The following is a 16334-nucleotide window of genomic DNA, read 5'->3' on the forward strand; positions in this document are numbered from 1 at the left end:
TGCAGTATATTGTTTATGAGGACACTAAGGGGGCAATAAATTATTTGTCAGGGCAAATTTGTTGGTTTCTTTTTGCTCATGGAGGGGTGTATGGGTTCTAAGGTATTTTTATCTATTTGGCTGGGTCTTTTTTGACCATTATAGGACTTGTTTTTTACTATTGCTGTTCTTCTATTGCATTCAGTGGTAATAAAGTATTTGATGACTGTGGCTTTTTTGCGCTATTCTTTATAGACAGTGTGGCTACCGCTACATATGGTGCACTAATTCAATCCTTGGCATGGACTTGTCACCACAATATCAGACTGTGAGCAAGGCATGTTGAAGTTGGCAGGCTTCTCTGCATGCTGACAAAATTCTCCAAGTTCTATCTGTTAATTGTCTGCGGTCTTAAAAATTTTACATCCCGTACCATGTGTCGTCTGGGGTAGAAGAATCGTTTTTTAACAGCAAATGAAGAAAAGAGCAAAAATCTTGGAAGAGCAAGTTGGTGAGAATTTCAAATGAGAAAGGAGAATTGGATTTGGTGTTCTCCTCTAATTCACCAAAACGCCAACTAGTTATCTAAAGCAGTCCTCAAACCAAAGTCCACCACCCAAAAATAAGGGAAGAGAGTTGGGTCCAGTGATCTTCCCCTTTAATTCTTTGACTTACCAACTAGTCCTCAAACAAAAGTCTACTTCCCATAAAGGAAGAGAGGTGGATTTCTCCTTTAATTCATTGCCCCATACAGGGCTCACAATCTACAGTTAGGGCCAGAAATATTTGGATAGTGACACAAGTTTTGTTATTTTAGCTGTTTACTAAAACATGTTCAGAAATACAATTATATATATAATATGGGCTGAAAGTGCACACTCCCAGCTGCAATATGAGAGTTTCCACATCCAAATCTGAGAAAGAGTTTAGGAATCATAGCTCTGTAATGCATAGCCTCCTCTTTTTCAAGGGACCAAAAGTAATTGGACAATGGACTCTAAGGGCTGCAATTAACTCTGAAGGCGTCTCCCTCGTAAACCTGTAATCAATGAAGTAGTTAAAATGTCTGGGGTTGATTCCAGGTGTGTGGTTTTGCATTTGGAAGCTGTTGCTGTGACCAGACAACATGCGGTCAAAGGAACTCTCAATTGAGGTGAAGCAGAACATCCTGAGGCTGAAAAAAAAGAAAAAATCCATCAGAGAGATAGCAGACATGCTTGGAGTAGCAAAATCAACAGTCGGGTACATTCTAAGAAAAAAGGAATTGACTGGTGAGCTTGGGAACTCAAAAAGGCCTGGACGTCCACGGATGACAACAGTGGTGGATGATCGCCGCATACGTTCTTTGGTCAAGAAGAACCCGTTCACAACATCAACTGAAGTCCAGAACACTCTCAGTGAAGTAGGTGTATCTGTCTCTAAGTCAACAGTAAAGAGAAGACTCCATGAAAGTAAATACAAAGGGTTCACATCTAGATGCAAACCATCAATTCCAAAAATAGACAGGCCAGAGTTACATTTGCTGAAAAACACCTCAAGAAGCCAGCTCAGTTCTGGAAAAGTATTCTATGGACAGATGAGACAAAGATCAACCTGTACCAGAATGATGGGAAGAAAAAAGTTTGGAGAAGAAAGGGAACGGCACATGATCCAAGGCACACCACATCCTCTGTAAAACATGGTGGAGGCAACGTGATGGGCATGCATGGCTTTCAATGGCACTGGGTCACTTGTGTTTATTGATGACATAACAGCAGACAAGAGTAGCCGGATGAATTCTGAAGTGTACCGGGATATACTTTCAGCCCAGATTCAGCCAAATGCTGCCAAGTTGATCGGACGGCGCTTCATAGTACAGATGGACAATGACCCCAAGCATACAGCCAAAGCTACCCAGGAGTTCATGAGTGCAAAAAAGTGGAACATTCTGCAATGGCCAAGTCATTCACCAGATCTTAACCCAATTGAGCATGCATTTCACTTGCTCAAATCCAGACTTAAGGCGGAAAGACCCACAAACAAGCAAGACCTGAAGGCTGCGGCTGTAAAGGCCTGGCAAAGCATTAAGAAGGAGGAAACCCAGCGTTTGGTGATGTCCATGGGTTCCAGACTTAAGGCAGTGATTGCCTCCAAAGGATTCGCAACAAAATATTGAAAAAAAAAAATATTTTGTTTGGGTTATGTTTATTTGTCCAATTACTTTTGAGCTGCTAAAATGTGGAGTGTTTGTAAAGAAATGTGTACAATTCCTACATTTTCTATCAGATATTTTTGTTCAACCCTTCAAATTAAACGTTACAATCTGCACTTGAATTCTGTTGTAGAGGTTTCATTTCAAAACCAATGTGGTGGCATGCAGAGCCCAACTCGCGAAAATTGTGTCACTGTCCAAATATTTCTGGCCCTAACTGTACCTTCCCTATTAGTATGTCTTATGAGTTTGGGACAAAACCCAAACAAACACGGCAGGAACATACAAACTCTTTGCAGATGTTGTCCATTGCCGAATTCAAACCCAGGACTCCACGCTACAAGGCTGCAGTGCTAAACAATGAGCCACCAAATATATGACTCCTGCAATCTCGCCACGAAGAAACCATTCTGAGACTCAAAACTAAAGTGGTAGTGAATACTCAGATGCTGCGATGGCATCTTTGGGGTTATGTGCCCGTGATCAGAGATCTTGGTGATCCCAGCATTGCCCGCCTATCTCTAAATACCCAACATCCACTGTACTATTACAAGAAATGTCGGGAATGGTTAAAGGGAGTCTATCATTGCTCCAACCCATTTTTCTCTGAACCCATGTTGGAATAGCCTTTATAAATGCTATCCTACTCCTACATTTTTTTTTTTTCTATTACGTTCACTGCCATTTTTAAATTGTCACATTTTATTCCTCTATACAAATGATGGTCCGGGAACGCAAGGGGCGTTTCCGCTGTGCTCCGAGCACAGTATCGTCATCCAAGTAACGCCACCTTCAGTGACTTTTACTCACGTCCCACATTCTTCAAGACGTCCTCTTCGCTTCGTAAGCCGTCGGTGTCCTGTTCATTAGGATTCAAATCCTGTGCATGCGCTGTCGGCTCTGCTACTTCTTCAGGCGTAATAATTCAAAAACAGTGGCGATCACAAAGAAAAAAAATGGTAGGAAGAGAATAGCTTTTATAAGGGCTATTCCAACGTGGGTTCAATGAAAAATAGGTTGGAGCAATGATAGGGCTTTCCCGTATGGACAATCCTTTCTTAGGGTAAGTTCACACGAGGTTTTTTGGTCAAGATTTTGAGGCCGTATCCGCCTCAAAATACTGACCAAAAAGACAGTTTGTTCCGGCTCCCGGAAAAGGAAGTGAGATGATCATTCGTTCAGGTGGATTCGTCTCACGACATCCACCTGAAGACAATCCCTTCCGACTAGGCCCATTCATTTGGGCCTAATCTGGAGCGGAGTGCCCACTGCAGTGCATCGGCATCCAGTCGCAGCTACCCGTACTTTGCACCGGAATCTGAGGCGGCCTCCGCCTCAGGTTCCAGTCCAAAAAACCCAGTGTGAACTTACCCTGAGATTGAAATCGCCCTGTATAGCTGGGGTGTGGCTGCGCCTATAAGATCTGTTGTTTTTGACTGTAATCTCCACCCAGCACCGCTCCTAACATGAAGGTTGACCGTCCTCAATGTGTATTGACTACAGATGGAAGCAGGTTTTCCCGCAGATGCAGCCATTCTCCAGGTGCACCAAGCAGATTATTTGTATACACGTTAGAAGTAGAGATGAGCGAGTACTGTTCGGATCAGCCGATCCGAACAGCACGCTCCATAGAAATGAATGGATGCACCTGGTACTTCCGCTTTGACGGCGGCCGGCTGCTTAATCCCCCGCATGCCGGCTACGTCCATTCATTTCTATGCGAGCGTGCTGTTCGGATCGGCTGATCCCAACAGTACTCGCTCATCTCTAGTTAGAAGATGTTTTTAGACTTTGACACAAAAAATGGATGTATCCTCTACCACTGGCCGTCCCCATATAAGTGGTTTACAAGTGATCACGGTGATGGTAAACTTTTTTTTTTTTAAAGCGTATGAGCCTTAGTTAGGCGCCATTTCTGAAAAGCTCCATATTCTGTAATTAATCCGTCGGTCATCACAACAAAGAGTTAAGGAAATCCGATTTCCATGGCAAATCGTTCAGTCTCATTCGGGTCTAATGGCCTAATTCATCATCGGTGCAGCAGGGATGAGAGACACGAGCGCTCCATTTCATGTCATTTTCTAGAAGCACAGAGGTTAATACCAGCATCGGCGCACAATGCTGGTGACGGTATGCCGCCAGTCACAGGGGACTTGTGCACAAATATGTTGTCTCTATTATGTGATCAGCTAATATCCTGACACGTGAGCAGCCAGTGATAACATGACAAGTTGAGACATCTCCCGCCTTCCGCTTTTCCGTCTAGTACGCGCTTTTTTTTATTGCATTTTAATTGTGACGCTTGCCATTTTAATATGCTGGAGACTTGTACTCTCTCCCTTCAAAATGGCATAGATAAAATGGAGGGCACAGGTCGCCAGCTAGACAATGAATCAAATATTAACAGGCAATGACACAGGAGGGCTTCATCTAACTAAGTGTAATGGATGAAAGTGGTGATGTCGATGTGATGCTCGCTTCCATTTACGTTTTTATAGAATATAATCAAAATGTCAGTCAGAAGTGTCCTGCTCTAGTAGATGATATGGAGCGAAATTAGGCACTTCCGAAATTCTGCCATATGTGTTGTGCCGTTCTTCCGTTCTTCCGCTGAGAAATTTATCAATAGATTAACCACTGGGTGTTAGCAGTTGGGGGGGATGTTCTTGCACACTTGGGCATCAGAAAATGAAGAGGCGGACATCTGCCTCGGATTCCTCTTCATTTTCTGCTCCCCATGGTGGCATGGCAATGCATCGGCGTTCCGCGGGAGTCTCAAGCTGCGGAATACAATCTGCCACTGCTTTTGGGTTAAATCCATTTTTCCCCCTTTAGAACAACACTCCTCATTGCTCTAAAGAGGTCATTTGCTTATTTACAAAAATGACAATATGTCGGCAATGGAGGTATTCACTAGTGAAAAACACCATTTGTTTCAGGTGATCCCAACCTATCTATCTGCCAGGCTGGGTTCTGGTAACAGAACCCCCCCCCCCCCTCCCCCCATAAGGGGCAGAAAGTGGCACCATATGTACGCTGGACTCGTATCTTCTGTACCTATTAAAGTAAACATGCATGCTCAGCCATTATGAACATGCATGTTTATGAAGAGCATGAGTTACATGGACTATTGTCTTATGGTAATAGTGACCTTAAAGGCAAAGGCCTGGGTTGAAATAAAATCCATACAAGTGATTTACAAATCAGCAGTTCCTGAATCCAGAGACAAGGACATGACGCCGGGATTAACAATCTAATCGATGTCTTCTCTCTCTTCTTTCAGTTCTTCTGGGTGCTACTTGTCATCTTCATTGTTGAGCTTCTCCTCATTATCGTTGAGCTGGTGTGTGAAACTCAGGTATGTTAAACTACTGGGAAGATATACAGTCCTATATAAATGGCATGGAAATCGTATGATGGGTGTCATGTAAGGCATGGAGGATGGACAATGCAGCATCCTAAGCCAAATTATGCCGATTATTAGGTCTTAGAGCTTATTCACATGACATGGTTCATCCACCATATTCTAGCTGGATTATTCACTTGTCGCTGGATCAGAACCCGCAGTCTAGGACCGTATTTTATGTCAGCAGTGTCTAAGGGATTTGTTTGGATCTCATCCCCTACATTTTAACTCTGTATCACATCGAGTTGCACGCTGGTGATTCTGTAGGTGAATAACGCGCTGCGACTACGCTACCTTTGGCCGATATTACACAGCTATGATTATTTTTTACAAGTGTGACTTGGGTTATTTAACCCTTGGACCATTCATCTACACTCATTTTGGATTAAGAAGACAAGGAGTTTTTTCAGTGTTTTTTTTATTTATTATGGGGGCCATTGTTTGTTCCACGCAGAGTACTTTTTATATTGTACAGTATATACAACATCTTCAATAGAGATGAGCGAACACTGTTCGGATCAGCCGTTCCGAACAGCACGCTCCCATAGAAATGAATGGAAACACCTGGCATGTACACTTTGCCGGCGGCCGGTCGCTGTGCCAGCTGCTTCCATTCATTTCTATGGGAGCGTGCTGTTCGGAACCGCTGATCCGAACAGTGTTCACTCATCTCTAGTCTTCAATAAACATATTCTATATTTTGTGTACAATTATGAGCATGTGTTACTCATTGATGCTAAATTCACATTGCATTGTTTTGTCCGTTCTTCTGGTGAATGGACATGAATGGAGCTCATGGGGCTTCAGAGTCTATAATGGGGCCCATCAGGCATCTTTTTTTTTTTTTTGTTTTTTTTTTTCACCAGTCAAATAAATTGGGCTTGCCACACTTATGATATCTGACGGATCCGCGCCAGACTGACACTCAGCGTAGATGTGAACGTAGCCTTACTGCATTTGTAGATCTATATGTATATTGAAGAGCCCCTTGTTCTTGATATCACGTATCGGACCATACCAGAGTGCAACTACTTGTACATTTGTAGGGATCCTTGTGTTCACTTTTGCGGCCATATTAAGATAAAACCAACCCCGGGCTAGACACAGGATTATCAGGAGGCGACTTTATAAGGGCCAGAGACCGGATACACATTACTATACCTATGGGAGACCTCTGGAAGTTGTCAGCCTAGAATCATACAAAGTTTTAGGATGTTTGGACACAACTTAACATGCCCCTAGATAGATACACTGGGATATAAGGTTTTAAGGGATTGTAATATACCATGCGTTGTGTATATGTGTTCTAAACATAGCATGCTGCATGATGTATCCGGCGACCTTTAATCTTCACATTATACCGTTCGACAGAACCTACCTCTGGGGTATGGATAATATGATGCAAAGTGAACATGAACCAGTGTTTCATATATTTCCTGACAGGGTGTGTGCTATGGTCGGATTTATCGTTCTGCTATTTTTACGAAAGACTTGAGGGGTGAATTGCTCTTCTGTTAATAGAGGATATGAATCATAAATCTGTCTTTCTTGGCATCAGGACCGCTGTGAGCTGGTGCAATAGTCAGACTGCTGCTTCAAGAGACACAATTTCACACCGAATCTTAAGTATCGGGCTATGAAAGGCGTTTGCGTCAGATGTACGTCAGTAAAAGATTTGTCTGTTGACAGGAAGAGGTGTTAGAGGAATCAGAAAATGTGACTCTACTGGGCTAAGTGGTGAGGGTGGGTGGTAATATATGGGCACATTGAGTCTATTTATAATAAATTATTGGACATACGCTATTAAATTTTGGCATTACTGAGCTGTTGTGGACAATGGGGAAGATGTAAGAGATAAGATAAGATAATCCTTTAATAGTCCCACAATGGGGAAATGTACTCACGCTGTCTATAAGTGGGCAAACTAGTCCTAAAATACGCCAGATTAATCGAAGTGTCTGATCCTGGACGATAAATTTGTGACATTATTAAAGTGTCTAATTTAACTTTAACTTTATTATTTGGCTTGAGGTGCATTCACATCTGCATCATTTAATCCGTTCTTTTGGTCTGTTGTAGGCCCTGAAGAACAGATTTATCAATAAAGACAAATCTGTCTAATGGCCAATAACAAGGAGTCCCAAGGGACCCATTGACTACAGTCGGGTATGTCACATCGCCAAACAAAAAAGTTGCGCTTGCAGAACTTTATCTGTAATTTTAGGTGGAATCTGTGCCAGATGGACTCCGTCGCAGAAGTCAGTGTAGTCTTGGTTTACGCCAAAAAAGTTGTAAAACACTTGATAAATATGGTGCATGGCATGTTAGACAGTTCTTTGGCGCAAATTACTTCAGAATTCTGGCACCTTACGCTTAATAAATCTACATCAGTCAGAACAGATAAGTCTGTGGAGTGCAAACTCATTGATGGAGGATGTCATCTTCAAGGATGTCTCCTGTCTGCCACAGATTTGGGGAATATAAGGTTTGGCTTTAGACATTTAAAGATTGATTCTGGTATATTTCCTCTCACAGATCTTCATATGTTTCTATAGAGGGTTTCCACGGTGGGGCAGATTTAATAAATTAAATGTCTAAATGTGCCAGAATTCTGGCTTAAAGGGAGTCTATCATCTAGAAAAGCCATTTTGAGTTAAACATATGCCTGGATAGTCTTTTAAAAGGCTATTTAGGTGCTTCCTCTAGTTCTGCCAAAGACCCCTCCAGTTTTTAGTAAAAACGGGTAAATAGTATATGTAAATGAGGCTCACAGAGCACCCTGGGCATTCCCCAGGGCCTCCGAGCACCCCCCGCGTCATACCTTATTAAACGCCCCTCCATAGCTTGTGCTACACTAGTATACTCAGTTCCCCTGAGAACTACACAAGCATGCAGCACATGCGTAGTATGGTCGTGCAGTTCTCCACAACAAAATGGCGCTTGGGTATGTGCAGCAACGCTCACAACAGAGTGTTATCGTGCATGCACGGGATTTCAACCGGCCGGAGTGAGAATGCTGAATATATGGGTGGTACAGGACGTCCGGAGGAGGATCATAACAGAGCACAAGCTATGCAGGGGCGTTTGATAAGATATGATGTTGGGGGTGCTCGCTGGCCCCGGGGAACACCCAGGGTGCTCGGTGAGCCCTCATTTACATATACTATTTACCGGTTTTTCCTAAAAACTGGGGGATCTTTGGCAGAACTGGTGGCAGTATCTGAATAGCCTTTTTAAAGGCTATTCCGGCATATGTTTATCTCCAAAATGACTTTTCTAAATGATAGACTCCCTTCTAAATCTGTCTCTATATTACTACATGTATACTACATTTTAGATACTTGGTTACCCTAATTTTTAGCGTTGGATCTCCACCCCTGTGACTTTATTCAACTCCTTTACATAAAAATAAAACTTATTTAACTGTGGATGTCAGAATCGGTGAAGCGTTATAAAGCTCTCCATATGGGCAGCCATGGGATACGCTGCAAAGTACTGGGTCTGGTTTTTGTATCTCAAATCTGCTGACAGGTTCCCTTTTACTGCAGGAGGTGGGAGGTTCAACTATAGGATTTTTTTTTTTACAGCATCATATCTTTTACACGAATATAGTCACATTTATTCCATATCCTATAGCTTTTTATTAATAAACTAATTCTCGGTAGGCCGGGATCTATGAAGTGACTGCGATCGCCCTACTGTGAGGCCGTCGCTGCTTATAATGCTTATTAACAAAGTTTTGTATTACAGTTCACTATGCAAGATGTGTAAGCGATGTCCACGACCTCCTCACCTTCTGACTGAGAATGAAATTTTTGCCCAAACTAATGAGCATACATTGCTAGAAAAGGAGACTTCTGTGAAAAATACAATCGCACAGTAAAATGATTAACCCCTTACACTGCAGCCAGTTTTGTCCTTTGTGTCAGCGATTTATTTTTTTTATTTTTTATTTTTTTCTGGCACTGGTTTATTTGTTGTTGAAATAGCTGCGTTTTTAAAAAAATCTGATTTATTTTCAGATCAAAGACCTCATAGTGATGTTTCGTTTGCAAGCTCGCTACCCCTCCCTGTGAGCAGTTCAAACAATAGATCATAGCAGCATGTGACCTCAGATGTGGGGTGATTTATTACCTGTGATTTCATTACAAGGGAGAGTGGAGAAAGGAGGGCTACAGAGAGAGTGAGAGCAGGCAGATGAATCATGGGAAATGTAGTTTGTCCACAGATTCTCCACTTGTGAATAATAGTGATACAAGGAGCAGCAAGTAAAATAAAGCAAAGGGTGCACAAGAGAATAGTGAGTATTTAGCACTGATGTGATGTGTTTAGTAGAGATGAGCGAGTACTGTTCGGATCAGCCGATCCGAACAGCACGCTCCATAGAAATGAATGGATGCACCTGGTACTTCCGCTTTGACATCGGCCGGTCGCTTAACCCCCCGTGTGCTGGCTACGTCCATTCATTTCTATGTGAACGTGCTGTTCGGATCAGCTGATCCGAACAGTACTCGCTCATCTCTAGTGTTTAGAGTTAATTTTTGAAACCTGGATATCCCCTTTAACAAGAAAAGCTGGAAAAAACTGAAAGAAATCCAGCCTAAGGCGACATGCACACGACCATGTGCGTGTTGCCCGGCTGCAATTGAACGTACATTGCCTGTGCATTCATTGAGAGCAATGAGCATGGTCTGCAAAACGGATAGGAATAGGACCTGTCCTGAGTGTTGCTCAAGGCTTCTTACACTGGACTGTGACAATACACAGTGGAGTGTGTGGGGCCATAAAAATGAATGGGTCAGTGTTCTAGCTGTGAAAAACACGGCGAGCATACTGGCTGTGCACTCGGCTGTGTGCATGAGGTCTTAGACTGCTGCTAGAGATGAATAGAAGACTTTTATCACAACCAAAGCATTTTATGCATATCACTACAGGACAGTGCTTCTCTGTATAAGTGCTTCTCTGCATAAACAAAGCACATTTGTGTGCATGGAGCCTAAGAGAGAAATTCAGATCAGAGTCTCACCTAGTGAAGTGTATATTACCCACACCATGCCACCATCCATGAAAGTGATTAATTCAGATACCTGGCGTACAAGGCATAATAAATCGGTGGGGAAGTGCTTTAGATATTCTCCGTGATGACTACAGAGATTATCATACAAGATAGGGGAGGAGGCGATCTGTAAAAATCACCTATTATGCCATGTTGGCCATTGGTTGTTTTATGATGGCGCACTTTTACGTCGCACTTTGGGGTAAAGAAATCAATCTTTTATTTGTTCGTTCGTCATAATATAAAGTATTAGGGGCTTACTTAGTTTCTACTACCAAAAGTCCCAACTAGGTTTCGTAACTTAAAACAATAAGAGATTCATTGGTCTTGTGGCTTAGTAAACTCTGTACAGCCTTGAAAGTGTTAACCGTCTGCTTACACTCCCATCTTACTGCAAATACGCCTTAAAGAAGAAGTAAATAACAATTGTGGTTTTTTCTGCTGGATGGTGATGTATGGTTCGCAGAAGAAGGTATTGAAGTTCCTGGATGTGTTGACTTGATTTATGGTCACGGCTAGGAAGGCACATTAATTACCGCTGCTATAATTAATTAGACGTTCCCCATTGTGCTATGATCGGCCATAACTAATTTATTCTTTGCTTGGTTGGATGCGGATTTGAGATGACTTCTGCCGAGTCCTTGTTTGCTCTCTACCACCATCTGTTGGTCATTCGTGAAGGGACATGTCAGACAAGTGCCGGCCAGTTAGTAACTAAATAGAAGTCGTGATGGGCTAAGTACACACTTGCTGCACTGTGTTTTTGTATAGGAAAAAAACATAGATTTTTATTTTTTTTTCTGAGGTCAAAGGTTGATGCTATAAAGAACGGATACAAATTTATATCAGAATTGTGAGAGTTTTAAATCAGAAACTAATAGGACTGAGCAATATCGGGCACAGATGTTGGGCAACTTATGGCGCCGTGCCTAATACAGAGTGAGGACACTGCAGAGGAAATAAAAACTCATTCATACTCCGTTTCTGCGCTGAGCCGGGCGTCACATCCACAGCCTTGCTTGTACACAGAGCGGCCACAGTGGTGATGTCACATAGCATGACCATGGCAGCCAAACACCACAGCTGTATACAACTGCTGCACCCGTCCTGTAAATACAACGTCAATACTGCAGCCACTCTGTACGCAAAAAGAGGATTCGATATGTCCATGAGACCTTTATCACCTTGAGACTCGCCCCATTCTACACCCCAGGACTGGGCGATAAATAATCCATTGCTGGAGATTGCGTTCAGCTTGTACAATGAAGGTTTTGCAGTTCTCAGCAGGGACTGAATAAAAATAGCTGGTCCGGTGCTGTAAACATATGAATAATATAAGCAGCGTATGTCAAGACATGACATCATTCCAGGCTTCAGGGTGACTGGCAGGTGGTAACCGGTTAAAAGCCAGTCCATCTGTGGACATCAACATTATCTATTCCGTATTCTCTTCGTATCATCACACGTTCTGGATTATCGCATGCTGGATCAAAGGAATTTCCTTGTAGTTTTATTTTACAAGAAAAGATCTATACCATATATACGTTCTCAAATCGCACTCTGCTGTAAAGTGTATGTAGGTTTTTTTTTCCCCAGAACTTTACTATTATGTCCTTTCCTCGGGAGGGTTGCCACATCCATATAAATGGGGCTTCAAAGTGCTGCCATACCAGGAACAACTAGTATCAAATATATGGCACTGCGCCTGGTAAGTAGTTAAAGGGGCTCTATCAGCAAAATTTTGCTATATGAGCCCCTTTAAAAAGGCTATTCAGGCACCGCTAATGTTATTTTAACCCCCCTCGTTTTAAAATAATACCCTAAAAACGAATATGCTAACGTACTTATCGTGGGCGGTCGTGCACTGTCCAATGTCATGTTCTGGCACGCCTTCCTCTTCTGCGTAGTACGCTCGTGTAGTTCTAAGGGGAACTAAGCATACTGAGCATGCTCAGTAGCCCATTCCCCCCCCCCCCCCCCCCCCTCCCAGTACACCCGGAGGAACGCTACTACACACGCATGGGATTTGAGCCAATCCGCCGGAAGAAGAGGACGATGAAGCCGGGAAGAGCCAGGACCAGAGGGCGTTGCTGCAAGAAGAAAGAAAAGGAAGGCATGCCAGAAGATAACGTCAGACCGTGCACGACTGCCCACCGTGCACGATAAGTATAATTAGCATATTCATTTTTAGGGTGTTATTTTAAAATGGGGGGGGCGGAAGGTTAAAATAACATTAGCGGTGCCTGTATAGCCTTTTTAAGGGCTATTCACGCATATGTGAATGACTATGACTATGAAAATGACTATGACTATGAAAATACAGCAACATTTTGCTGATAGTGCCCCTTTAAAGGGATGTGTCACTTATCAGAGCCCTATTGCCCCTACAGTCAGCTGATCATTGGGGTGATTTGCTAGTTTATACACTGATGTGATGATGGGGCACAAGATGCATATCGGTCATTAAAAGGGATGTGTCATAAAGACAGCCCCTACATTTGGAGCTCATACAGGGTGTCCCCTTCCTGCATAAGAAGTCCAGGTATGATTTTCATTCTGGCAGACTTGAACTGTCCTTGTATTACAAGAATGGCCATTCATCTTAATCACCTACAGCTTTCCTTAGCAAAATAGGATGTCCTAGTGGCCACATTTTGAGATGAGACAACCTTAACATAGTACCAGAAGATCCTCCACTGGGCCCAAGCTCTAGCAAAATAATGGTCCCATAGAAGACCCCAAATTTAAAATGTGTTGTGGTCTATTTCCAAGGGGTTGTTGGAGAGTGGGCCCCCAGTATTATGTGAGGGTCCGAGGAACCTTAATCCAACACTACCTTTAAAGCAAACCCTCTTCAGACCTCTAAACGGGAAGCCAGGAGAAACTTGTCCACCACATAAATGTCATTAGGTTAATGAAAGTGAAAATTTACAATGTTAGGGCTATAGACACTTCACAATAAACATAAAATGTGCTATGTAGAATATCCATTGATGGCTGGTACAGTCTTGTATAATAGTATACAGTAGCACTATAACGAGTTTTACTGTAATATATGGATCTCCAGTTATTCAGAAGCACAACATATTTTATTTCCAGGATCACACAATTCTATAGAACTATCTTTTTCAACCTAAAACATACTAATTTTAGAAAATTATAGACCCTCCTTGGGATGCTGTGAATATATATATATATATATATATATATATATATATATATATATATATATATATATACACATTACAGTACAGACCAAAAGTTTGGACACACCTTCTCATTCAAAGAGTTTTCTGTATCTTCATGACTATGAAAATTGTAGATTCACACTGAAGGCATAAAACTCAGAATTAACACGTGTGGAATTATATACTTAACAAACAAGTGTGAAACAACTGAAAATCTGTCTTATATTCGTAGGTTCTTCAAAGTAGCCACTTTTTGCTTTGATTTCTGCTTTGCACACTCTTGGCATTCTCTTGATGAGCTTCAAGAGGTAGTCACCGGAATTGGTCTTCCAACAGTCTTGAAGGAGTTCCCAGAGATGCTTAGCACTTGTTGGCCCTTTTGACTTCACTCTGCGGTCCAGCTCACCCCAAACCATCTCAATTGGGTTCAGGTCTGGTGACTGGCGGCCAGGTCATCTGGCATAGCACCCCATCACTCTCCTTCTTGGTCAAATAGCCCTTACACAGCCCAGAGGTGTGTTTGGGGTCACTGTCCTGTTGAAAAATAAATGATGGTCCAACTAAACGCAAACCGGATGGAATAGCATGCTGCTGCAAGATGCTGTGGTAGCCATGCTGGTTCAGTATGCTTCAATTGTGAATAAATCCCCAACAGCGTCACCAGCAAAGCACCCCCACACCATCACACCTCCTCCTCCTCCATGCTGGGAACCAGGCATGTAGAGTCTATCCATTCACCTTTTCTGTGTCGCACAAAGACACGGTGGTGGGAACCAAAGATCTCAAATTTGGACTCATCAGACCAAAGCACAGATATCCACTGGTCTAATGTCCATTCCTTGTGTTCTTTAGCCCAAACAAGTCTCTTCTGCTTGTTGCCTTTCCTTAGCAGTGGTTTTCTAGCAGCTATTTTACCATGAAGGCCGGCTGCTGCACAAAGTCTCCTCATAACAGTTGTTGTAGAGATGTGTCTGCTGCTAGAACTCTGTGTGGCATTGACCTGGTCTCTAATCTGAGCTGCTGTTAACCTGCGATTTCTGAGGCTGGTGACTCAGATGAACTTATCCTCCGCAACAGAGGTGACTCTTGGTCTTCCTTTCCTGGGGTGGTCCTCATGTGAGCCAGTTTCTTTGTAGCATTGATGGTTTTTGCAACTGCACTTGGGGACACTTTCAAAGTTTTCCCAATTTTTCAGACTGACTGACCTTCATTTCTTAAAGTAATGATGGCCACTCGGTTTTCTTTACTTAGTTGCTTTTTTCTTGCCATAATACAAATTCTAACAGTCTATTCAGTAGGACTATCAGCTGTGTATCCACCTGACTTCTGTACAACACAACTGATGGTCTCAACCCCATTTATAAGGCAAGAAATCCCACCTATTAAACCTGACAGGGCACACCTGTGAAGTGAAAACCATTTCAGGTGACTACCTCTGGAAGCTCATCTAGAGAATGCCAAGAGTGTGCAAAGCAGTAATCAAAGCAAAAGGAGGTTACTTTGAAGAACCGAGAATATAAGACAGATTTTCAGTTGTTTCACACTTTTTTGTTAAGTACATAATTCCACAAACTCTTTGGTATTAATATCTTCATTTATTTTGCTTGCAATGAAAAAACACAAAAGAGAATGAAAAAAAGTCAAATCATTGATCATTTTACACAAAACTCCAAAATTGGGCCGGACAAAAGTATTGGCCCCCTCAGCCTAATACTTGGTAGCACAACCTTTAGACACAATAACTGCGCACAACCGCTTCCGGTAACCAGCAATGAGTTTCTTACAATGCTCTGCTGGAATTTTAGACCATTCTTCTTTGGCAAACTGCTCCAGGTCCCTGAGATGTGAAGGGGGCCTTCTCCAAACTGCCATCAAGAGATCTCTCCACAGGTGTTCTATGGGAGTCAGGTCTGGACTCATTGCTGGCCACTTTACAAGTCTCCAGTGCTTTCTCTCAAACCATTTTTGAAGTGTGTTTTGGGTCATTGTCGTGCTAGAAGACCCATGACCTCTGAGGGAGACCCAGCTTTCTCACACTGGACCCCACATTATGCTGCAAAATTTGTTGGTAGTCTTCAGACTTCATAATGCCATGCACACAGTCAAGCAGTCCAGTGCCAGAGGCAGCAAAGCAACCCCAAAACATCAGGGAATCCCCGCCATGTCTGACTGTAGGGATCGTGTTCTTTTCTTTGAAGGCCTCTTTTTTTTTTTTTCCTGTAAACTCTATGTTGATGCCTTTTCCTACTTTTGTCTCATCTGACCAGAGAACATTCTTCCAAAACGTTTTTGGCTTTCTCAGGTATGTTTTGGCAAACTCCAGCCCGGCTTTTTTATGTCTCTGGGTAAGAAGTGGGGTCTTCCTGGGTATCCTACCATACAGTCCCTTTTCATTCAGACACCGACGGATAGTACGGGGTGACACTGTTGTACCCTCGGACTGCAGGGCAGCTTGAACTTGTTTGGATGTTAGTCGAGGTTCTTTATCCACCATCCGCACAATCTTGCGTTGAA

The 16334-nt window shown here is 42.7% G+C and overlaps 1 protein-coding gene across 1 annotated transcript in view; it reads left to right on the forward strand.

Annotated features, from left to right (window-relative positions):
* The window catches only part of LOC142202753 (tetraspanin-15-like), a 106236-nt gene that overhangs the window by 41137 nt on the left and 48765 nt on the right, over window positions 1-16334 (forward strand). Inside the window, exon 3 of the mRNA XM_075273054.1 lies at window positions 5454-5528. Within this exon, the coding sequence (XP_075129155.1) occupies window positions 5454-5528 (75 nt within the window). The remainder of the gene's footprint in view (window positions 1-5453; window positions 5529-16334) is intronic.

Source organism: Leptodactylus fuscus, chromosome 5 (assembly GCF_031893055.1).
Source record: "Leptodactylus fuscus isolate aLepFus1 chromosome 5, aLepFus1.hap2, whole genome shotgun sequence".
NCBI classification, from domain to species: domain Eukaryota; kingdom Metazoa; phylum Chordata; class Amphibia; order Anura; family Leptodactylidae; genus Leptodactylus; species Leptodactylus fuscus.